General features: G+C 41.9%; 1 protein-coding gene across 1 annotated transcript in view; it reads right to left on the minus strand.

Moving 5' to 3' along the window:
- Positions 1–3,526: 3,526 nt before the first annotated feature.
- Positions 3,527–25,598, minus strand: part of LOC311232801 (procollagen C-endopeptidase enhancer 2-like) — a 46,375-nt gene continuing 24,303 nt past the window's right edge. Inside the window, exons 7-9 of the mRNA XM_084319601.1 lie at positions 11,660–11,737; positions 10,892–11,062; positions 3,527–4,185 (exon numbers count right to left, since the gene is read on the minus strand). Of these exons, the coding sequence (XP_084175727.1) occupies positions 4,055–4,185; positions 10,892–11,062; positions 11,660–11,737 (380 nt within the window). The 3' untranslated portion in view covers positions 3,527–4,054. The remainder of the gene's footprint in view (positions 4,186–10,891; positions 11,063–11,659; positions 11,738–25,598) is intronic.

The following is a 25,598-nucleotide window of genomic DNA, read 5'->3' on the forward strand; positions in this document are numbered from 1 at the left end:
CCCCACCCCACCTACCCAACCTCCCCCAATGCACAGTTTCTATGTCAAATGTATATACTCTTCTTCTGGATTTTTTTAGTATCACAAACAGTACTGTATTTGAAAATCTGGTATGTCATAAATGTATAGATGTAGCAGTACTGTCTATCTGTATGTCATGTGTGTCATATGATGAATTGAAAATGGGGGACCCTGATGGAAACAAGACGAAAGTATTTCTCAGGTCTGCATCCTCTTAACAATTGTATGTATTGAGCTGTACTGTACTGTACCCATTCTGCAATCTGTTAATAAACTTTTCAATCAATCAATCAATCAATCAATCAATCCACCCCCCTTTCCCAGAAAAACTTAAGAAGCAAGCTCACCGAGGCAAGCTCCTGAATCAGAATTTGTATTTGATTAGCAATGCTTTAAAAAATTACATTCGTCTCAACCATGACGATTTGACCACTTAACACTTTCAGCGCCAGCCATTACCCTTATCCCTGTAGCTAATGCGCCAGATTTCCATAGCCTATTTTCACTGTGCGTCACTATGTTTGGAGCGCTATATCTATATTCTATATTATAGCTATGGAGACAATACTATGGTCATTTGACAGTCACTATCTCCCGTCGAACATGCAAAAAAGAGAAAAAAATTTCATGTATACGTTCGTGCATTATCCCGTGGTGAATATTGTATAGTTTAGGAGTGATCTGGGCTAATTCCTGAAAAGTTGAGTTATAGGGCGCTATGTGAATTTGACTAAAGTCGTTGGCGTTTCTCGCTACTATTTCCAAATCAAATGTATATAATGGGTATTATGTTTCATCATGAATGCATCAAAGGGGGGGGGGGGCGGTAGTTTTTTGATGCTCTGATCGTCATCAACGGCATTCGTTTTGAATACTAGTACTACATACGTTGATCGACTGGATCGATATAATATCATTGTAGGATCAAGGTGGAATCAACGTCAGATAGTCCTTACCTTTGATCAGGGTTATTCCAAAAAGAATATTCCAATCGTCTGATCGCGATTTCCAGTATTGGTGTCCATCGGGTCCCCGACATAATCCGGCACAACACATGCATCGAGTGTCCTGGACGCGTTCCAATGTGATCGGGTGAACCGCTAGGCTTCCCTGGACCAAATGTCTCCGCCCGAGGGGTTTAGATGTAACACACGGTGTGAAATAAGGTTTCAAAGGGTACCAGGATGCGGCCGGTATTGCACTCTCGGAATCTCAGAATAATTTCCTATGGTAACACAGAGGTATGTGAACCTGTAATGAATAAAAAAAAAAAAGGATCTAAAAACGAGTTTACTCGTCCTTGGTGCTCAACGCATGGCGGACAAAAACGAATGAACTCGTCCTTGACCTCTCTGATTCCACACACACTGTGAACTTCTTTCTTTCATATGACTCTGATTGTCTGGAGCTGACAATCTCTGGCAAGACACGGGTAACTGGAAGTAATGGGCGCTGGCATTGTGGGTTGGCTGAAAGCAAGGGGGAGTGTTGAAAGCGGTAAGCCCAACCCCAGCCCTAACCGCAACCTAACCGTAACTTAACCCTATACACCGCCTGCTTTCAGCCCACCCACAATGCCAGTGCCCTTTGTACTTGCAGTTAGCCATGTCCGTCTCTGGCAGGACTGCTGGCCGACGTCTAGACACATTTCCCAATCCCTAGCCTCCTACACCGTTGCCTGCTCATAAAATCGCATCCGCAGATTTTTCGCTCAAGTACAAAACCTGATTCCCAATTAACTCTTGACTGCTAACGCCGTGCTTTTTCTACGCTTGGTTTTGTAGCCTTGCGAAGACTATTGCGTCCTACTAATTTGGGAACAAGTGCGGTCTCCACTTGTCCACCGGGTTGAAGCTTTGGAGAGAAAGGAGTATACATTGTGTAGTGTGCTCTTGTGATGTAGTCCAGTCGTCCTCTGTACACGGTTGTCTCTGGGTGATGGCAGGACATGCAGAGGCAGGTTTGAGATGTGTGTGCAACCAGGGGGCGGAAAGATATGGTTGACATCAGAAAGAACTGGTCAAAAGTGCAGGAAGGAATTACATGCACTCCTGATGACTCCCAACGTCACGGTGTCCAAATGCTATCACATTTTCACAACAATAACTTACGTTTTCATTGAGGTTTCTTACAAATTAACAATGCTTTATTTGTCCTTTGTAAGCGGATTATCATTAAAATCTTAAATTGTACCATATGTCGCCCTTTAGACGCTAGCACCGCACTTTTGTTATGCTAATTTGTTGGCCAATCTCGGCCACTGTATTCCGGTTGCGTCTCCTCACCTTTAATCCGGTGCCGACCCCTGGACTTGGTGACAAAAGGACTTGTAGTTCTGACATACACAACCTTTTCTGACATACATCTGAATTTGGCTACGGGTGTTCCCAGACAGAGTGACCGAGATTGGTTTATGTTCCGTTACAGTATTTCTACCTCACATTTTGGTGAATTTTGGAAGCATCCTTGTCTCAGGCCCAATGGCAAACTTTATTGTCGAACTTTATTATTGAACTATAGCTTTCCATTTCAGTGGTGCCCAGTCAAGTTTGGCTGTGTTTGTGTGTGTGTGTGCCCTTCTTTGCTTTCTTTCTCTTGCCTTCCTTTCTGGCTTTCTCGTCTTTTGTGTCCTATTCGCTTCTCTGCGCATCTTGATGATGTACGTCTGTGACAGATAGACACAAGTACACTGTACACACACACAACCACAGCCAACTTCCCAGTGCACCCTGCTGATGTACTGTAGGCTACTTGTGTGACAGATAGACACAGGTACACAGAGCCAACTCCTTGATGACACCCTGTACTGTAGGCTACTTGTGTGACAGATAGACACAGGTACACACACACACAACTCCTTGGAGCATCTTGGTCAGAATGGTCACACACTTTTGTGACGGACACTCGCCAGCCTTTTATATTAGAATGTATAATAAAATAAAACACAAGATAATTGTGCCCTAATGATAAGGGTAAGTGCTCAATGAAGAAATCCAATCCCCTTGCCAAACACCTATGCTAATCATGGGGGTCAAATAAAAAGGTCATCATTCTATTGTATTTGAGTATTGTAGTGTATTGTGTAGCGTGTGTGTGTGTGTGTGTGTGTGTGTGTGTGTGTGTGCGTGTGTGCGTGTGTGTGTGTGTGTGTGTCTGTGTGTGTGTGTGTGTGTGTGTGTGCATGCGTGCGTGCGTGTGTGTGTGTGCACGAGGAGGGGGGGGGGGGGGGTAGGATACAAAACCGTTTTAGGGTAAGGGGTGTGGGTGCAAATTAAATTGTTAACAAGGAAAATTAAATATTGCTCATGATCACGGTCCTGCATTGGCTGTGACTATCAAGACATTATTAATTGCCTCCTTTCTGCACACAGCTAGCAACGTTTGGTAAAACAAGAAACACGTCTTTATACTCAACAAGCACTGAGGAAACTGTCACAATACTAAGGCTACAAAAAGGTATGTTTGTTTCATCTGTCAGGCAACATGCTGCAAAGCCCCTCAAAAAAATAGTTAAATCCTTTATTTTGACATAAATTACAAAAGAGATGCGGGTACAAAACATACAAAATGACATATAATTCATTTAAATCAGTGGCTAAAACTGGCAATATTGTGCTTTTAATAGATCCTTATTTTGCATTGTAACTAATTGGTGGCAATCCAGAACAGATTTTGGGGTGAAGTTAACCCGTTCACTACCACACTACAGATGGTTAGTGGTAGTGAAAGGGTTAACCCTCTGTATGGTGGCAGTGAAAGGGGTAACCTTCTGTATTGTGGTTGTGACAGGGTTAACCTTTTGTAGTGTGGTAGTGAAAGGGTTTTAACCTTCTGTAGTGTGGTTGTGAAAGGGTTAACCTTCTGTAGTGTGGTAGTGAAAGGGTAAACCGTCTGTAGTGTGGCAGTGAAAGGGTTAACCCTTCGCCGTGTGGCAGTGAAAGGGTTAACCCTTTGTTGTGTGGTTGTGAAAGGGTTAACCCTTTGTTGTGTGGTTTTGAAAGGGTTAACCCTTTGTCGTGTGGCAGTGAAGGGGTTAACAGGGCTGGTTGCTGATGTTGGTTAACAGTTTCTGGTGGGGGGCCTTGTAAGGGGCTGTGAAGGCTCCAGGTGCCAGCGTGCCACGTCCATCCTCGTTCACTTGGCCCATGATGATGTAGTTCATACCTAGCAGGAAGAAATTATCAATGTTATTGAGTCAATTTATGTCTGAGTATGTGTGTGTGTGTGTGTGTGATTAACATAGAATAATAATATATACAAATATTGTATAATACTGTATAATATAGTGTAGTATAAATAGTATGATTTAGTTATAGTATAATAAAAATAAAAATAATACAATTATATAGTATAATAGTATAGTATATAGAAGTATAATATAGAATAATACATTATATAATAGAACATGTGTGTAAGATAAGATAAGATATTCCTTTATTGATCCCATTGGGGAAATTCGGTATCATAGCAGCATGGGGGAGGGGAGGGGGGGTACAGGTTGTAGAAGACATACAGGTACAGGTCACAGAATTATAGTACAGTGGAGAACTAAAAAAAAATATAATGAAAAGGCAGTGTAAACAATATACAATATAATTAACTCTGGACATGCGCATATGGGCAACAAGGTGCGAGATGAGGTTATGTATGCCCTCTCAGTTATTTTGCCCTACTTTTTTTTTGAACTTTCTTTTATTTTGTGTCATATTGAACATCACATTGCATTAATCATACAGTATAATATACTTGATTCACATAGTCAATGACATTTGTTACTCAGGCTCTTCCCTCTTATTCAATTTGTTTAAGGTATTCAGCGTAATCAAAATAAGCTGTATAATCCGAGTACGCCTCTTAAACAACCCAGTGGGGAGGGATTTTTACAATATTTTTTTTTATGATTTTTTGTAGGATAAGAAACGAAAAAATAAATAGAGAAATAAATTTAGCAAAAGGAAAAAAATATATACTTTAACAGAAAAAAAAGAACAACAAAAAAAGAAAAGAAAAAAAAAAAAGAGAGAGAGGGCGTCAGGCTCATGCTAATGTATCTCCAGGTACAAGGTTACAAGTGACCATCTCTGCATAAACATATCTTTTTTCAGTTGCAATTGTGCAGTCATTTCTTCCATTGTATACATCTGTCTCAGTCTCTTGGTCCATTGTTTGATTGTCGGTGGTTGATTTTGTAGCCATGCCATAGTTATCATTTTCCTTGCTATTAACAGTATCACTCTCAAGATATATAACGTATCTCCATAGTATGTGCCTTTCGGTATACATCCCAAGATATAGTACGATGGATTCAGAGGTAAGTCAAGATCTAGAATGGTTTTAATCTCATTTTTGATATTCATCCAAAATGTCTGCACCCTTGGACAGTCCCAGAAAATATGTGTATGATCTTCGATCATTCCACATCCTCTCCAACATAGTGGTGAGGACCCACCAGCAAATCCGGAGAGAACTTGAGGAGTCCTAAAGTACCTGACCTTGACCTTCCAGTCAAACTCCTTCCACATTGGGCTATTTGTGATTTTATGATTGCTTGAATGGCTGTCCTCCCATTCTTCATTTTCTATGATCACATTAGCTTCCAACTCCCATTTTTCTTTAATATAGGTGGTGTCTCCTGGATCGTCTAGTTGTAACATGTTGTAAATATTGGATATCTGCTTTCTTTCCATCAAGTTTTTTTCTATTGTGTTTATAAAGTACCGCTCCACATTTGTTGGTGGTCTCTTAATTGCTTCCCACTCACTGTGAGTCATTACATAGTGTCTTATTTGAAAGTATCTAAACATGTCTTTCGAAGGTAGATCAAAACATTGCTGTAGCTGTGCAAACGATTTAAAACAGTCTCCTTCCATTAATTGATTGATAGTAACCAGGCCCAAATCCGCCCATTTTTTAAAACCCCCATCCTCCATAGCTGGCCGGAATTCTGTATTGTCTGCTATTGGCATGGCCCTAGATATTGATCGTGGACCTCCCCCCTTTTTCCTTACACTTTCCCATACCTTTAATGTATTTGTAATCCATTTGTTACCAATCTTAATTTTTTTCCAGTATGCTTTCCCCAGGAATATTATGGATCTGAGAGGGGTCTTTGGAATTGAGTTTTGCTCAATCTGTACCCATCCTGAGTCTAGGTCCTTTTGTATCCAATGCACAAGTATGCGTAATTGAGCTGCCCAGTAGTAGTTTCTTAGGTTTGGTAGACCAAGACCACCCTTGTTCTTTGGCAAACATAGTGTTTTAAGCCTTACTCTAGGTTTTTTCCTCTGCCAGATAAATTTGGATAGGAGTTTATCTAACCTTTTAAAGGTAGTGGCAGGTATTGGTATAGGTAGAGACTGGAAGAGAAAAATAAGTCTAGGTAGCACATTCATTCGAATTGATTCTATTCTTCCCACTAGGGAGAGAGGTAAAATGTCCCATCTGGCCATGTCTGATTTGATTTGTACAATCAACTTTTCGTAGTTTGCTTGATATAACTGATTGCTGCTGGGAGTCAAAATGATTCCTAAATACCTGAATCCGTCTCTAGCCCAATGGAAGGGTGCTATACTATTCAGATGTATTGGCCATGTTCCCACTATCATCATGGCTTCTGATTTGGTCTCATTTATATTATAACCCGACAGTTCGCCGTAATTTCTTAAATCCATCATTATGTTTGGAATTGATTCTAAAGGGTTTTTGATATAAAGTAAAATGTCATCAGCAAATAGCGAGATCTTGTGTGTAATGCCTTTTTGGTCATCTATTCCCTGTATCTGAGGGTTTGATCTAATCATCTCCGCTAGTGGCTCTATGCCAATCGCGAATAGTAATGGAGACAAAACGTCTCCTTGGCGTGTCCCTCTCTGTATGTCAAAGAAGTGAGAGCAGTGACCATTCACCCTTACTCTAGACTTAGGATTTTTATATAAACATTTTATCCATTCTATAAATGTGTTATTGAATCCCATACCTTTCAATGTTAGTTCAAGGTACAGCCAATCAACTCTATCAAATGCCTTCTCGGCATCTAAGCCGAGAAGCATTGATGGTTCTTTTCGAAATCCAGCCACTGTTTGCAGATTTAAAGTTCTTCTGATGTTGTTAGCACCCTGTCGACCAGTGATAAAGCCAGTCTGGTCTGGGTGTATCAGTTTTGTTATATGTTTCTGTATTCTTTTTTTAAGTATAGATGTCAATATCTTGAAATCGTTGCAAAGGAGACTTATGGGCCTATAGGAACTACATCTTGTGGGGTCTTTACCTTCTTTATGTATTACCGAGACAATAGCTTCTGACCAGCTTCCTGGTGGATCTCTCTCAGATAGGGCATAGTTATAAACTACACTTAATACTGGTGTTAATTGTTCAGTGAAATGTTTATAAAATTCATTTGAAAACCCATCTGTACCTGGTGATTTATTGTTCTTAAGCATCTGAATAGTTTCCCCTATCTCCTTCTCCGTAATAGGGGAGGTTAGCTCATCCGCCTCATCTGGGGATAGTTTAGAAAGTTTAAGGTTATCTAAGAAGTTGTTGATTTTTTCTTTCTTGTTTTCCAATTGCTGTGCTTTGTAGAGGTCGGTATAGTAATCTGCAAATGCATTAGCAATTTCTTGCGTTTGCATTACTTCCATGTGTGTGCTGGGGTGTTTAATCTTTGGAACTATCCGACTTGACTGTATTTTGTGGAGCTGGAATGACAGTAGCTTGCTTGCCCTATTTCCCATCTCATAGTAATTCCTACCAGCAAATCTAAGGGCTCCTTCCGCGTTGTATGTCAACAGGTCATCTAGTTTTTGTTTGCAGGTTAGTAGAGCTTTTAAATCTTCTTCATCTCTGTTCAGTTTATGTTTCCTTTCTAGTATTTTTAACTCATTTTCTAGGTTCTGCTGTTTTTCATTTCGCTGTTTCTTTAGTGCACTTGAAATTGAGATAATTTTACCTCTCATTACAGCCTTTGCCGCGTCCCATAAAATTGATGGTGAGACATCCCCCTTATTGTTGAGATCAAAATAACTCTTCAGTTCTTCACTTATCCTCTCCCGTGTGTGAGAGTCAGACAGCATGGATACATTGAGCCTCCAATATTTAAAGATTTTATTGGTACTGAGGTTAAGTTGAAGAGTTAGAGGTCCATGATCTGAGATGGTCGCTGGTTCAATGATACATGATTCAACTTTGTCAATATCTTGCTTGGAAATACAGAAGTAATCTATCCGAGAGTAGCTACCATGGACCCCAGACCTAAAGGTAAAGTCTTTCTGCCTAGGATGGTGGAAACGCCATGCATCTATAAGTCCAAATTCTTTTATCATTGCATTCAGTGATCTAGATTTTTTTGAAATGGGTCCACAATCTACAGGCAGTTTGTCTACTTTTGGATTTAGTACACAGTTGAAATCACCGGCCATAAGGATAATTCCTTTGGCATTACCAGCCAAAAGTGAGGCTATACCTTTAAAGAAATTGGGGCAGTCTTCATTTGGTGCATATATATTTAGAAAGGTTATGATTGATCCTCCTATTGACCCCAGGACCATAACATATCTGCCCTGGTCATCTGCAATTTCCTTTTCTTTGGTGAAGTATACTGATTTGTTAAATAGAATAGCCACTCCTCTCTTTTTCCCTGTTTGACAGGACGCACTATACACCTGGCCCACCCATTCTCTCTTCAGTTTCTGGTGTTCGTTCATTGATAAGTGCGTTTCTTGAATGAATGCTATAGAGCACTGCATTTTCTTAAGTTGTCCAAAAAGTTTTTTCCTCTTTATTGGGTTGTTAAGACCATTTATATTGTAACTAATACATTTAAGGCTTGTCATAATGTCATTGTATTTCGTATGTACAACATAGATCTATCTTCCATAGTATATGAGCTTGAGGCATTTGTCAAAGAGTATACAACATAAAAAACAAAACAAAATGGTCCCCTATTCACTTGTAAGGGAAAACCTAGGGCTTCCAATTTTCCAGTAAGCTGTCTTACATAAATCACAAATGAAATAATCTCCCGATGTTCTAGAGAGGTGTAGCTTTCTCTCTCAGGGAGCATATTGCACTAAGTGCAGAGAAGTTAACCACGAACGTATAGGGTTAACCTTTGCCTGGTAACACAGGCTAAGTGTGATCCGTCTATGGCTCAGTCTCTGGCCTCAGAACCACATATAAATTAAAGTAGATTTAATATATTTAAATTTTCCCAACAGGTAATTAATACTCAGGGTAAATGATAATCATATTAGTCAGCAGCATGTCCATTATTTCTTGTGTTTTACACTTATTGTAAACATTTCGTTAGTTTACTATATCTAACTGGTTTACTCATCTTTATCGTCCATGAATGATCTTAGGTCTGCGGCAGATAGTGACGTCATGGCTCCTTTCGTTCGCTGCTCACGCCCTCTTCTTTGTGTTCGCCACCTGTCCCTTGTCAGTTCTCTTTGTAGTTTCTCTCTTTCGTCGATTTGGACATGAATTCCCAGTTCTTTCAGTGTGGGAATTGCATCTACCAGAGAGTCAAACACCTTCGTTCCCGATTCTGTTGTCATCCTGAGTCGTGCCGGGTATGGGCAATTAGCGCGTATCCCTTTTTCCTTCAGCTGTTTGATGACGTGACGCACCTGACCCCTCTTCTTTTGCAGGTCTGGGGAGTAATCGTGATCAAAATAGATCCTTTTCCCTTGAAATGTGACGGTTTGTCCCCATGCGAGCTGTAGAACCTGTTCTTTGATATTGAAATCTAGAAAGCGCACAATGATAGAGCGCGGGGGTGCGCTAGACTCTCTCGGTTTGGCCATCAGTGATCTGTGCGCTCTTTCTATCTTAATCTCAGACTCAAGTTCAGGTGTTATTTTCAGGGATGTTGTCAATAGCTGCTTCACAAACTCTTTAGTATCCTTGTCCTCGCTACCTTCAGGGACTTGGTAGATCCGGATATTGTTGCGTCTGAGTCTATTTTGCAAGTCTTCACAGGTTGCTGTAATTTCTGCATCTCTTCTTACAAGGTATTTGAGCGCCCTCTGGTGTCTCATTCCACTATCATCCAGTTTCGTGATTTCTTTTTCAATTACCGTAATTCTACCTTCTGTTTTGTCAATCCATTCAGTTACTTGCGACATAGATGTTTCAAGTTTGCTCACTGAAGACTGGGTGGCATTGTGTGCTTCTTTATTCTCTCTCCTTAGATCTTTTAATTCTTTTAGAATCGCGGATTCCTCTCTCTCTGTTTCCTCGTCAGTGTCGGAAGAGCTGGTTTGACAAGCCTGTTCATCTGTGACATCTTTCTCATTTCCAGAGTCGGTTTTGGTATTTCTTTTAGCACTTCGTTTCTTCGGGCTCATCTTTAGACTTCTTACCGTTTCACTCGTTAAATGTTGCTGACAATATCTGTTTGTTGGGTCGTTTATCTCGGGGGTTCTGAGGAGCTCGAGATTCAAGCTGCTACCCGGACATCACACAACCCTACTATACATATAGTTACAATATATAATCTAATAATCTAAATCTAGTCTAACATATAATCTAAAAAAAACGAAATGCTAAATGTATGTGTGTGTGTGTGTGTGTGTGTGTGTGTGTGTGTGTGTGCGTGCGTGCGTGCGTGCGTAAATCGCGATTTCGATTTAAAATCGATTAATTGTTCAGTCCTAGTGTGATTTGCATTCAATTCAAAATTCAACTACAAATTGCAGCACACATTTTGTTCTAACATATGTTCTAATGGGTTGGATATAACAACCTTTTCATCATGTCAAAATGATGTCGGTGTTTTCATTTAGAAAAATAAATTCACCTCCTGGATCTACTGAGTCTAAAAGTGAATTGACCCGCACCAATAAAAAAAAAACAATAATCAAAATACCTCTGCGCAGAAGCGGGCACTTCTTGCATTCGGACACCAGCTTCACGGACATGGCCTCCCCAGCCTGGGTGATGATCAGCCGGCCGGCCTTGTAGGTCTTGATGAGGGAGACGCTGACCAGAACGGTGCCCTTTGGACCCGGTGACAGACCCGACACCTTCCCTGTGATCACTGGGAGAGAGGGAGGCCATGGCGTTAAAGCGTGAGTCAAAAATATTAAAAGTCAATTTAGGGCAAAATTATGGAATAGCTTTGACAAAGAAGTAAACAATTTTAGTTCGCTACATACTTTTAAGAAATTACTCAAATATAAGGTGATACATAAATATAAAACCTCATTATTATCCTAGTTATATTTCATCTATAACATAGCTGTGTTCAAATAGTGACAAAGGGAAAAAGAAAAACATACATATATAAAAAAAGAAAACGTATTAAAAAAAGAAAAACATAAATAAATAAAAACTATGAAACGTTTGCAACCTTTGCTAAATGATATACTGAATTATGTTTCTTTTTGTATTTAATTTTTTTGTGTAAATAGTGTAATGTAATGTAAATAGTGTAATGTAATGTAAAAAGGGTAGGCAATTATAAGCCTCAGCTTCAGCCTACACCTTTTCTGTAATTTTTTTTAGAAGTTCTACTACTATGCTTTGTAAAAAAAATAAAATAAAAAATCATTCAATCATTCATTCAATCATTCATTCATCCAGTAATGTCACCGGGTCATAATGTCATTTCTGCTTTGAAGTCTATGGAACTCACCAAATTCACTGGCACAGTAACTTGTCTTGATGGTTCCATCTCGTTTGCATGCCTTGGCACACAGTGGGTTTACCGGGCCTACAACACAAGCATAGGCAGCTTAGGCACAGTTAAACACATAAACACCTGCACAAACCATAACCCTCGGACATGTTGGTTGTTGATATAATGTACAAACAAGTCCTTTACTATAATGAGATGAAGATCGCCTGTTAGGTGGATTTGGCAGTGTGGTGACTGGTGGTAAATTCAGTGCATTTTCAAACTACAGATCCCAGATTTCCATTCGAAACTACCCAAACAAACCGACGTGGTTCCTTTCTTGGTTATAGTGATGCTGAACTGTCTTGTTGTGATGCTGAACTGTCTTGTTGTGATGCTGAACTGTCTTGTTGTGATGCTGAACTGTCTTGTTGTGATGCAGAACTGTCTTGTTGTGATGCTGAACTGTCTTGTTGTGATGCTGAACTGTCTTGTTGTGATGCTGAACTGTCTTGTTGTTGTGATGCAGAACTGTCTTGTTGTTGTGATGCAGAACTGTCTTGTTGTGATGCTGAACTGTCTTGTTGTGATGCAGGACTGTCTTGTTGTGATGCTGAACTGTCTTGTTGTGATGCTGAACTGTCTTGTTGTTGTGATGCAGAACTGTCTTGTTGTGATGCTGAACTGTCTTGTTGTGATGCAGGACTGTCTTGTTGTTGTGATGCTGAACTGTCTTGTTGTGATGCTGAACTGTCTTGTTGTGATGCTGAACTGTCTTGTTGTGATGCTGAACTGTCTTGTTGTGATGCTGAACTGTCTTGTTGTGATGCTGAACTGTCTTGTTGTGATGCTGGACTGTCTTGTTGTGATGCAGGACTGTCTTGTTGTGATGCTGAACTGTCTTGTTGTGATGCTGAACTGTCTTGTTGTGATGCAGGACTGTCTTGTTGTGATGCTGAACTGTCTTGTTGTGATGCTGAACTGTCTTGTTGTTGTGATGCTGAACTGTCTTGTTGTGATGCTGAACTGTCTTGTTGTGATGCAGGACTGTCTTGTTGTGATGCTGAACTGTCTTGTTGTGATGCTGAACTGTCTTGTTGTGATGCTGAACTGTCTTGTTGTGATGCTGAACTGTCTTGTTGTGATGCTGAACTGTCTTGTTGTGATGCAGGACTGTCTTGTTGTGATGCTGAACTGTCTTGTTGTTGTGATGCTGAACTGTCTTGTTGTGATGCTGAACTGTCTTGTTGTGATGCAGAACTGTCTTGTTGTGATGCTGAACTGTCTTGTTGTGATGCTGAACTGTCTTGTTGTGATGCTGAACTGTCTTGTTGTGATGCAGGACTGTCTTGTTGTGATGCTGAACTGTCTTGTTGTTGTGATGCAGGACTGTCTTGTTGTGATGCTGAACTGTCTTGTTGTGATGCTGAACTGTCTTGTTGTGATGCTGAACTGTCTTGTTGTGATGCTGGACTGTCTTGTTGTGATGCTGAACTGTCTTGTTGTGATGCTGAACTGTCTTGTTGTGATGCTGAACTGTCTTGTTGTGATGCTGAACTGTCTTGTTGTGATGCTGAACTGTCTTGTTGTGATGCTGAACTGTCTTGTTGTGATGCTGAACTGTCTTGTTGTGATGCTGAACTGTCTTGTTGTGATGCTGAACTGTCTTGTTGTGATGCAGGACTGTCTTGTTGTGATGCTGAACTGTCTTGTTGTGATGCTGAACTGTCTTGTTGTGATGCTGAACTGTCTTGTTGTTGTGATGCAGGACTGTCTTGTTGTGATGCTGAACTGTCTTGTTGTGATGCTGAACTGTCTTGTTGTTGTGATGCAGGACTGTCTTGCTGTGATGCTGAACTGTATTGTTGTGATGCTGAACTGTCTTGTTGTGATGCTGAACTGTCTTGTTGTGATGCTGAACTGTCTTGTTGTGATGCTGAACTGTCTTGTTGTGATGCTGAACTGTCTTGTTGTTGTGATGCAGGACTGTCTTGTTGTTGTGATGCAGGACTGTCTTGTTGTGATGCTGAACTGTCTTGTTGTGATGCTGAACTGTCTTGTTGTTGTGATGCAGGACTGTCTTGTTGTGATGCTGAACTGTCTTGTTGTGATGCTGAACTGTCTTGTTGTGATGCTGAACTGTCTTGTTGTGATGCAGGACTGTCTTGTTGTTGTGATGCAGGACTGTCTTGTTGTGATGCTGAACTGTCTTGTTGTGATGCTGAACTGTCTTGTTGTTGTGATGCTGAACTGTCTTGTTGTGATGCAGGACTGTCTTGTTGTGATGCTGAACTGTCTTGTTGTGATGCTGAACTGTCTTGTTGTGATGCAGGACTGTCTTGTTGTGATGCTGAACTGTCTTGTTGTGATGCAGGACTGTCTTGTTGTGATGCTGAACTGTCTTGTTGTGATGCAGGACTGTCTTGTTGTGATGCTGAACTGTCTTGTTGTGATGCAGGACTGTCTTGTTGTGATGCTGAACTGTCTTGTTGTGATGCAGGACTGTCTTGTTGTGATGCTGAACTGTCTTGTTGTGATGCAGGACTGTCTTGTTGTGATGCTGAACTGTCTTGTTGTGATGCTGAACTGTCTTGTTGTGATGCTGAACTGTCTTGTTGTGATGCTGAACTGTCTTGTTGTGATGCTGAACTGTCTTGTTGTGATGCTGAACTGTCTTGTTGTGATGCTGAACTGTCTTGTTGTGATGCTGAACTGTCTTGTTGTTGTGATGCTGAACTGTCTTGTTGTGATGCTGAACTGTCTTGTTGTGATGCTGAACTGTCTTGTTGTTGTGATGCTGAACTGTCTTGTTGTGATGCTGAACTGTCTTGTTGTGATGCTGAACTGTCTTGTTGTGATGCTGAACTGTCTTGTTGTGATGCTGAACTGTCTTGTTGTGATGCTGAACTGTCTTGTTGTGATTCTGAACTGTCTTGTTGTGATGCTGAACTGTCTTGTTGTGATGTTGGACTGTCTTGTTGTGATGCTGAACTGTCTTGTTGTGATGCTGAACTGTCTTGTTGTTGTGATGCTGAACTGTCTTGTTGTGATGCTGAACTGTCTTGTTGTTGTGATGCAGAACTGTCTTGTTGTTGTGATGCAGGACTGTCTTGTTGTGATGCTGAACTGTCTTGTTGTGATGCAGGACTGTCTTGTTGTGATGCTGAACTGTCTTGTTGTTGTGATGCTGAACTGTCTTGTTGTGATGCTGAACTGTCTTGTTGTGATGCTGAACTGTCTTGTTGTGATGCTGAACTGTCTTGTTGTGATGCTGAACTGTCTTGTTGTGATGCTGAACTGTCTTGTTGTGATGCAGGACTGTCTTGTTGTGATGCTGAACTGTCTTGTTGTGATGCTGAACTGTCTTGTTGTGATGCTGAACTGTCTTGTTGTGATGCTGAACTGTCTTGTTGTGATGCTGAACTGTCTTGTTGTGATGCAGGACTGTCTTGTTGTGATGCAGGACTGTCTTGTTGTTGTGATGCAGGACTGTCTTGTTGTGATGCTGAACTGTCTTGTTGTTGTGATGCTGAACTGTCTTGTTGTGATGCTGAACTGTCTTGTTGTGATGCTGAACTGTCTTGTTGTGATGCTGAACTGTCTTGTTGTGATGCTGAACTGTCTTGTTGTGATGCAGGACTGTCTTGTTGTGCTGCTGAACTGTCTTGTTGTGATGCAGGACTGTCTTGTTGTGATGCTGAACTGTCTTGTTGTGATGCTGAACTGTCTTGTTGTGATGCTGAACTGTCTTGTTGTGATGCTGAACTGTCTTGTTGTGATGCTGAACTGTCTTGTTGTGATGCTGAACTGTCTTCTTGTGATGCTGAACTGTCTTGTTGTGATGCTGAACTGTCTTGTTGTGATGCTGAACTGTCTTGTTGTGATGCTGAACTGTCTTGTTGTGATGCTGAACTGTCTTGTTGTGATGCTGAACTGTCTTGTTGTGATGCAGGACTGTCTTGTTGTGATGCTGAACTGTCTTGTTGTGATGCTGAACTGTCTTGTTGTGATGCTGAACTGTCTTGTTGTGATGCTGAACTGTCTTGTTGTGATGCTGAACTGTCTTGTTGTGATGCAGGACTGTCTTGTTGTGATGCTGAACTGTCTTGTTGTGATGCTGAACTGTCTTGTTGTGATGCAGGACTGTCTTGTTGTGATGCAGGACTGTCTTGTTGTGATGCTGAACTGTCTTGTTGTTGTGATGCTGAACTGTCTTGTTGTGATGCTGAACTGTCTTGTTGTGATGCTGAACTGTCTTGTTGTGATGCTGAACTGTCTTGTTGTGATGCTGGACTGTCTTGTTGTGATGCTGAACTGTCTTGCTGTGATGCAGGACTGTCTTGTTGTGATGCTGAACTGTCTTGTTGTGATGCTGAACTGTCTTGTTGTGATGCAGGACTGTCTTGTTGTGATGCTGAACTGTCTTGTTGTGATGCTGAACTGTCTTGTTGTGATGCAGGACTGTCTTGTTGTGATGCTGAACTGTCTTGTTGTGATGCTGAACTGTCTTGTTGTGATGCTGAACTGTCTTGTTGTGATGCTGAACTGTCTTGTTGTGATGCTGAACTGTCTTGTTGTGATGCTGAACTGTCTTGTTGTGATGCTGAACTGTCTTGCTGTGATGCTGAACTGTCTTGTTGTGATGCTGAACTGTCTTGTTGTGATGCAGGACTGTCTTGTTGTGATGCTGAACTGTCTTGTTGTGATGCTGAACTGTCTTGTTGTGATGCAGGACTGTCTTGTTGTGATGCTGGACTGTCTTGTTGTGATGCTGAACTGTCTTGTTGTGATGCTGAACTGTCTTGTTGTGATGCAGGACTGTCTTGTTGTGATGCTGAACTGTCTTGTTGTTGTGATGCTGAACTGTCTTGTTGTGATGCAGGACTGTCTTGTTGTGATGCTGAACTGTCTTCTTGTTGTGATGCTGAACTGTCTTGTTGTGATGCTGAACTGTCTTCTTGTTGTGATGCTGAACTGTCTTGTTGTGATGCTGAACTGTCTTGTTGTGATGCTGAACTGTCTTGTTGTGATGCAGGACTGTCTTGTTGTGATGCTGAACTGTCTTGTTGTTGTGATGCTGAACTGTCTTGTTGTGATGCAGGACTGTCTTGTTGTGATGCTGAACTGTCTTGTTGTGATGCTGAACTGTCTTGTTGTGATGCAGGACTGTCTTGTTGTGATGCTGGACTGTCTTGTTGTGATGCTGAACTGTCTTGTTGTGATGCAGGACTGTCTTGTTGTGATGCTGAACTGTCTTGTTGTGATGCTGAACTGTCTTGTTGTGATGCTGAACTGTCTTGTTGTTGTGATGCAGGACTGTCTTGTTGTGATGCTGGACTGTCTTCTTGTGATGCTGAACTGTCTTGTTGTGATGCTGAACTGTCTTGTTGTTGTGATGCTGAACTGTCTTGTTGTGATGCTGAACTGTCTTGTTGTGATGCAGGACTGTCTTGTTGTGATGCTGAACTGTCTTGTTGTGATGCTGAACTGTCTTGTTGTGATGCAGGACTGTCTTGTTGTGATGCTGAACTGTCTTCTTGTTGTGATGCTGAACTGTCTTGTTGTGATGCTGAACTGTCTTGTTGTGATGCTGAACTGTCTTCTTGTTGTGATGCAGGGCTGTCTTGTTGTGATGCTGAACTGTCTTGTTGTGATGCTGAACTGTCTTGTTGTGATGCAGAACTGTCTTGTTGTGATGCAGGACTGTCTTGTTGTGATGCTGAACTGTCTTGTTGTGATGCTGAACTGTCTTGTTGTGATGCTGAACTGTCTTGTTGTGATGCTGAACTGTCTTGTTGTGATGCTGAACTGTCTTGTTGTGATGCAGGGCTGTCTTGTTGTGATGCTGAACTGTCTTGTTGTGATGCTGAACTGTCTTGTTGTGATGATGAACTGTCTTGTTGTGATGCAGGACTGTCTTGTTGTGATGCTGAACTGTCTTGTTGTGATGCTGAACTGTCTTGTTGTGATGCTGAACTGTCTTGTTGTGATGCTGAACTGTCTTGTTGTGATGCAGGACTGTCTTGTTGTTGTGATGCTGAACTGTCTTGTTGTGATGCTGAACTGTCTTGTTGTGATGCTGAACTGTCTTGTTGTGATGTTGAACTGTCTTGTTGTGATGCTGAACTGTCTTGTTGTGATGCAGAACTGTCTTGTTGTGATGCTGAACTGTCTTGTTGTGATGCTGAACTGTCTTGTTGTGATGCTGAACTGTCTTGTTGTGATGCAGGACTGTCTTGTTGTGATGCTGAACTGTCTTGTTGTGATGCTGAACTGTCTTGTTGTGATGTTGAACTGTCTTGTTGTGATGCTGAACTGTCTTGTTGTGATGCAGAACTGTCTTGTTGTGATGCTGAACTGTCTTGTTGTGATGCTGAACTGTCTTGTTGTTGTGATGCTGAACTGTCTTGTTGTGATGCTGAACTGTCTTGTTGTGATGCTGAACTGTCTTGTTGTGATGCTGAACTGTCTTGTTGTGATGCTGAACTGTCTTGTTGTGATGCTGAACTGTCTTGTTGTGATGCAGGACTGTCTTGTTGTGATGTAGGACTGTCTTGTTGTGATGCAGGACTGTCTTGTTGTGATGCTGAACTGTCTTGTTGTGATGCTGAACTGTCTTGTTGTGATGATGCTGAACTGTCTTGTTGTGATGCTGAACTGTCTTGTTGTGATGATGCTGAACTGTCTTGTTGTGATGCTGAACTGTCTTGTTGTGATGCAGGACTGTCTTGTTGTGATGCTGAACTGTCTTGTTGTGATGCTGAACTGTCTTGTTGTGATGCAGGACTGTCTTGTTGTGATGCTGAACTGTCTTGTTGTGATGCTGAACTGTCTTGTTGTGATGCTGAACTGTCTTGTTGTGATGCTGAACTGTCTTGTTGTGATGCTGAACTGTCTTGTTGTGATGCTGAACTGTCTTGTTGTGATGCAGGACTGTCTTGTTGTGATGCTGAACTGTCTTGTTGTTGTGATGCTGAACTGTCTTGTTGTGATGCTGAACTGTCTTGTTGTGATGCTGAACTGTCTTGTTGTGATGCTGAACTGTCTTGTTGTGATGCTGAACTGTCTTGTTGTGATGCTGAACTGTCTTGTTGTGATGCTGAACTGTCTTGTTGTGATGCAGGACTGTCTTGTTGTGATGCTGAACTGTCTTGTTGTTGTGATGCTGAACTGTCTTGTTGTGATGCTGAACTGTCTTGTTGTGATGCTGAACTGTCTTGTTGTGATGCTGAACTGTCTTGTTGTGATGCTGAACTGTCTTGTTGTGATGCTGAACTGTCTTGTTGTGATGCTGAACTGTCTTGTTGTGATGCAGGACTGTCTTGTTGTGATGCAGGACTGTCTTGTTGTGATGCTGAACTGTCTTGTTGTGATGCTGAACTGTCTTGTTGTTGTGATGCTGAACTGTCTTGTTGTGATGCTGGACTGTCTTGTTGTGATGCTGAACTGTCTTGCTGTGATGCAGGACTGTCTTGTTGTGATGCTGAACTGTCTTGTTGTGATGCTGAACTGTCTTGTTGTGATGCTGAACTGTCTTGTTGTGATGCAGGACTGTCTTGTTGTGATGCAGGACTGTCTTGTTGTGATGCTGAACTGTCTTGTTGTGATGCTGAACTGTCTTGTTGTGATGCAGGACTGTCTTGTTGTGATGCTGAACTGTCTTGTTGTGATGCTGAACTGTCTTGCTGTGATGCTGAACTGTCTTGTTGTGATGCTGAACTGTCTTGTTGTGATGCTGAACTGTCTTGTTGTGATGCTGAACTGTCTTGTTGTGATGCTGAACTGTCTTGTTGTGATGCAGGACTGTCTTGTTGTTGTGATGCTGAACTGTCTTGTTGTGATGCTGAACTGTCTTGTTGTGATGCTGAACTGTCTTGTTGTGATGCTGAACTGTCTTGTTGTGATGCTGAACTGTCTTGTTGTGATGCAGGACTGTCTTGTTGTGATGCTGAACTGTCTTGTTGTGATGCTGAACTGTCTTCTTGTTGTGATGCTGAACTGTCTTGTTGTGATGCTGAACTGTCTTCTTGTTGTGATGCTGAACTGTCTTGTTGTGATGCTGAACTGTCTTGTTGTGATGCTGAACTGTCTTGTTGTGATGCTGAACTGTCTTGTTGTGATGCTGAACTGTCTTGTTGTTGTGATGCTGAACTGTCTTGTTGTGATGCTGAACTGTCTTGTTGTGATGCTGAACTGTCTTGTTGTGATGCTGAACTGTCTTGTTGTTGTGATGCTGAACTGTCTTGTTGTGATGCTGAACTGTCTTGTTGTTGTGATGCTGAACTGTCTTGTTGTGATGCTGAACTGTCTTGTTGTGATGCTGAACTGTCTTGTTGTTGTGATGCTGAACTGTCTTGTTGTGATGCTGAACTGTCTTGTTGTTGTGATGCTGAACTGTCTTGTTGTGATGCTGAACTGTCTTGTTGTGATGCTGAACTGTCTTGTTGTTGTGATGCTGAACTGTCTTGTTGTGATGCTGAACTGTCTTGTTGTTGTGATGCTGAACTGTCTTGTTGTTGTGATGCTGAACTGTCTTGTTGTTGTGATGCTGAACTGTCTTGTTGTGATGCTGAACTGTCTTGTTGTTGTGATGCTGAACTGTCTTGTTGTGATGCAGGACTGTCTTGTTGTTGTGATGCTGAACTGTCTTGTTGTGATGCAGGACTGTCTTGTTGTGATGCTGAACTGTCTTGTTGTGATGCTGAACTGTCTTGTTGTTGTGATGCTGAACTGTCTTGTTGTGATGCTGAACTGTCTTGTTGTTGTGATGCTGAACTGTCTTGTTGTGATGCTGAACTGTCTTGTTGTGATGCTGAACTGTCTTGTTGTGATGCTGGACTGTCTTGTTGTGATGCTGAACTGTCTTGTTGTGATGCTGAACTGTCTTGTTGTGATGCTGAACTGTCTTGTTGTGATGCTGAACTGTCTTGTTGTGATGCTGAACTGTCTTGTTGTGATGCTGAACTGTCTTGTTGTTGTGATGCTGAACTGTCTTGTTGTGATGCTGAACTGTCTTGTTGTTGTGATGCTGAACTGTCTTGTTGTGATGCTGAACTGTCTTGTTGTGATGCTGAACTGTCTTGTTGTGATGCTGGACTGTCTTGTTGTGATGCTGAACTGTCTTGTTGTGATGCTGAACTGTCTTGTTGTGATGCTGAACTGTCTTGTTGTGATGCTGAACTGTCTTGTTGTGATGCTGAACTGTCTTGTTGTGATGCTGAACTGTCTTGTTGTGATGCTGAACTGTCTTGTTGTGATGCTGAACTGTCTTGTTGTGATGCTGAACTGTCTTGTTGTGATGCTGAACTGTCTTGTTGTGATGCTGAACTGTCTTGTTGTGATGCAGGACTGTCTTGTTGTGATGCTGAACTGTCTTGTTGTGATGATGAACTGTCTTGTTGTGATGCTGAACTGTCTTGTTGTGATGCTGGACTGTCTTGTTGTGATGCTGAACTGTCTTGTTGTGATGATGAACTGTCTTGTTGTGATGCTGAACTGTCTTGTTGTGATGATGAACTGTCTTGTTGTGATGCTGAACTGTCTTGTTGTGATGATGAACTGTCTTGTTGTGATGCAGGACTGTCTTGTTGTTGTGATGCTGAACTGTCTTGTTGTGATGCAGGACTGTCTTGTTGTGATGCTGAACTGTCTTGTTGTGATGCTGAACTGTCTTGTTGTGATGCTGGACTGTCTTGTTGTGATGCTGAACTGTCTTGTTGTTGTGATGCTGAACTGTCTTGTTGTGATGCTGAACTGTCTTGTTGTGATGCTGAACTGTCTTGTTGTGATGCTGGACTGTCTTGTTGTGATGCTGAACTGTCTTGTTGTGATGCAGGACTGTCTTGTTGTGATGCTGAACTGTCTTGTTGTGATGCTGAACTGTCTTGTTGTGATGCTGAACTGTCTTGTTGTGATGCTGGACTGTCTTGTTGTGATGCTGAACTGTCTTGTTGTTGTGATGCTGAACTGTCTTGTTGTTGTGATGCTGAACTGTCTTGTTGTGATGCTGAACTGTCTTGTTGTGATGCTGAACTGTCTTGTTGTGATGCTGAACTGTCTTGTTGTTGTGATGCTGAACTGTCTTGTTGTGATGCTGAACTGTCTTGTTGTGATGCAGGACTGTCTTGTTGTGATGCAGGACTGTCTTGTTGTGCTGCTGAACTGTCTTGTTGTGCTGCTGAACTGTCTTGTTGTGATGCTGAACTGTCTTGTTGTGATGCTGAACTGTCTTGTTGTGATGCTGAACTGTCTTGTTGTGATGCTGAACTGTCTTGTTGTGATGCAGGACTGTCTTGTTGTGATGCTGAACTGTCTTGTTGTGATGCTGAACTGTCTTGTTGTGATGCTGAACTGTCTTGTTGTGATGCTGAACTGTCTTGTTGTGATGCTGAACTGTCTTGTTGTGATGCTGAACTGTCTTGTTGTGATGCAGGACTGTCTTGTTGTGATGCTGAACTGTCTTGTTGTGATGCTGAACTGTCTTGTTGTGATGCTGAACTGTCTTGTTGTGATGCTGAACTGTCTTGTTGTGATGCTGAACTGTCTTGTGATGCTGAACTGTCTTGTTGTGATGCTGAACTGTCTTGTTGTGATGCTGAACTGTCTTGTTGTGATGCAGGACTGTCTTGTTGTGATGCTGAACTGTCTTGTTGTGATGCTGAACTGTCTTGTTGTGATGCTGAACTGTCTTGTTGTGATGCAGGACTGTCTTGTTGTGATGCTGAACTGTCTTGTTGTGATGCTGAACTGTCTTGTTGTGATGCTGAACTGTCTTGTTGTGATGCTGAACTGTCTTGTTGTGATGCTGAACTGTCTTGTTGTGATGCTGAACTGTCTTGTTGTGATGCTGAACTGTCTTGTTGTTGTGATGCTGAACTGTCTTGTTGTGATGCTGAACTGTCTTGTTGTGATGCAGGACTGTCTTGTTGTGATGCTGAACTGTCTTGTTGTGATGCAGGACTGTCTTGTTGTGATGCAGGACTGTCTTGTTGTGATGCTGAACTGTCTTGTTGTGATGCTGAACTGTCTTGTTGTGATGCTGAACTGTCTTGTTGTGATGCTGAACTGTCTTGTTGTGATGCTGGACTGTCTTGTTGTGATGCTGAACTGTCTTGTTGTGATGCTGAACTGTCTTGTTGTGATGCTGAACTGTCTTGTTGTGATGCTGAACTGTCTTGTTGTGATGCTGAACTGTTTTGTTGTGATGCTGAACTGTCTTGTTGTGATGCAGGACTGTCTTGTTGTGATGCTGAACTGTCTTGTTGTGATGCTGAACTGTCTTGTTGTGATGCTGAACTGTCTTGTTGTGATGCAGGACTGTCTTGTTGTGATGCTGAACTGTCTTGTTGTGATGCTGAACTGTCTTGTTGTGATGCAGGACTGTCTTGTTGTGATGCTGAACTGTCTTGTTGTGATGCTGAACTGTCTTGTTGTGATGCTGAACTGTCTTGTTGTGATGTTGAACTGTCTTGTTGTGATGCTGAACTGTCTTGTTGTGATGCTGAACTGTCTTGTTGTGATGCTGAACTGTCTTGTTGTTGTGATGCTGAACTGTCTTGTTGTGATGCTGAACTGTCTTGTTGTGATGCTGAACTGTCTTGTTGTGATGCTGAACTGTCTTGTTGTGATGCTGAACTGTCTTGTTGTGATGCTGAACTGTCGTGTTGTTGTGATGCTGAACTGTCTTGTTGTGATGCTGAACTGTCTTGTTGTGATGCTGAACTGTCTTGTTGTTGTGATGCTGAACTGTCTTGTTGTGATGCTGAACTGTCTTGTTGTGATGCTGAACTGTCTTGTTGTTGTGATGCTGAACTGTCTTGTTGTGATGCTGAACTGTCTTGTTGTTGTGATGCTGAACTGTCTTGTTGTGATGCTGAACTGTCTTGTTGTTGTGATGCTGAACTGTCTTGTTGTGATGCTGAACTGTCTTGTTGTGATGCTGAACTGTCTTGTTGTGATGCTGAACTGTCTTGTTGTGATGCTGAACGATGCTGAACTGTCTTGTTGTGATGCTGAACTGTCTTGTTGTGATGCTGAACTGTCTTGTTGTGATGCCGAACTGTCTTGTTGTGATGCTGAACTGTCTTGTTGTTGTGATGCTGAACTGTCTTGTTGTGATGCTGAACTGTCTTGTTGTGATGCTGAACTGTCTTGTTGTGATGCTGAACTGTCTTGTTGTGATGCTGAACTGTCTTGTTGTGATGCAGGACTGTCTTGTTGTGATGAACTGTCTTGTTGGTGTGATGCTGGACTGTCTTGTTGTGATGCTGAACTGTCTTGTTGTGATGCTGAACTGTCTTGTTGTGATGCTGAACTGTCTTGTTGTGATGCTGAACTGTCTTGTTGTTGTGATGCAGAACTGTCTTGTTGTGATGCTGAACTGTCTTGTTGTGATGCTGAACTGTCTTGTTGTGATGCAGAACTGTCTTGTTGTGATGCTGAACTGTCTTGTTGTTGTGATGCTGAACTGTCTTGTTGTGATGCTGAACTGTCTTGTTGTGATGCTGAACTGTCTTGTTGTGATGCTGAACTGTCTTGTTGTTGTGATGCTGAACTGTCTTGTTGTTGTGATGCTGAACTGTCTTGTTGTTGTGATGCTGAACTGTCTTGTTGTGATGCTGAACTGTCTTGTTGTGATGCTGAACTGTCTTGTTGTGATGCAGGACTGTCTTGTTGTGATGCTGAACTGTCTTGTTGTGATGCTGAACTGTCTTGTTGTTGTGATGCTGAACTGTCTTGTTGTGATGCTGAACTGTCTTGTTGTGATGCTGAACTGATGCTGAACTGTCTTGTTGTGATGCTGAACTGTCTTGTTGTGATGCTGAACTGTCTTGTTGTGATGCTGAACTGTCTTGTTGTGATGCTGATGCTGAACTGTCTTGTTGTGATGCTGAACTGTCTTGTTGTTGTGATGCTGAACTGTCTTGTTGTGATGCTGAACTGTCTTGTTGTGATGCTGAACTGTCTTGTTGTGATGCTGAACTGTCTTGTTGTGATGCAGGACTGTCTTGTTGTGATGCAGACTGTCTTGTTGTGATGCAGGACTGTCTTGTTGTGATGCTGAACTGTCTTGTTGTGATGCTGAACTGTCTTGTTGTTGTGATGCTGAACTGTCTTGTTGTGATGCTGAACTGTCTTGTTGTGATGCTGAACTGTCTTGTTGTGATGCTGAACTGTCTTGTTGTGATGCAGGACTGTCTTGTTGTGATGCAGGACTGTCTTGTTGTGATGCAGGACTGTCTTGTTGTGATGCTGAACTGTCTTGTTGTGATGCTGAACTGTCTTGTGTGTGATGCTGAACTGTCTTGTTGTGATGCTGAACTGTCTTGTTGTGATGCTGAACTGTCTTGTTGTGATGCTGAACTGTCTTGTTGTGATGCTGAACTGTCTTGTTGTGATGCAGGACTGTCTTGTTGTGATGCTGAACTGTCGTGTTGTTGTGATGCAGGACTGTCTTGTTGTGATGCTGAACTGTCTTGTTGTGATGCAGGACTGTCTTGTTGTGATGCTGAACTGTCTTGTTGTGATGAACTGTCTTGTTGTTGTGATGCTGAACTGTCTTGTTGTGATGCTGGACTGTCTTGTTGTGATGAACTGTCTTGTTGTTGTGATGCTGAACTGTCTTGTTGTGATGCTGAACTGTCTTGTTGTGATGCTGGACTGTCTTGTTGTGATGCTGAACTGTCTTGTTGTGATGCAGGACTGTCTTGTTGTGATGCTGAACTGTCTTGTTGTTGTGATGCTGAACTGTCTTGTTGTGATGCTGAACTGTCTTGTTGTGATGCTGACTGTCTTGTTGTGATGCTGAACTGTCTTGTTGTGATGCAGGACTGTCTTGTTGTTGTGATGCTGAACTGTCTTGTTGTGATGCTGAACTGTCTTGTTGTGATGCTGGACTGTCTTGTTGTGATGCTGAACTGTCTTGTTGTGATGCTGAACTGTCTTGTTGTTGTGATGC

The sequence above is a fragment of the Notolepis coatsorum genome (genome assembly GCF_963971535.1).
Source record: "Notolepis coatsorum genome assembly, chromosome: 8".
In the NCBI taxonomy this organism is placed as follows: Eukaryota; Metazoa; Chordata; class Actinopteri; order Aulopiformes; family Paralepididae; genus Notolepis; species Notolepis coatsorum.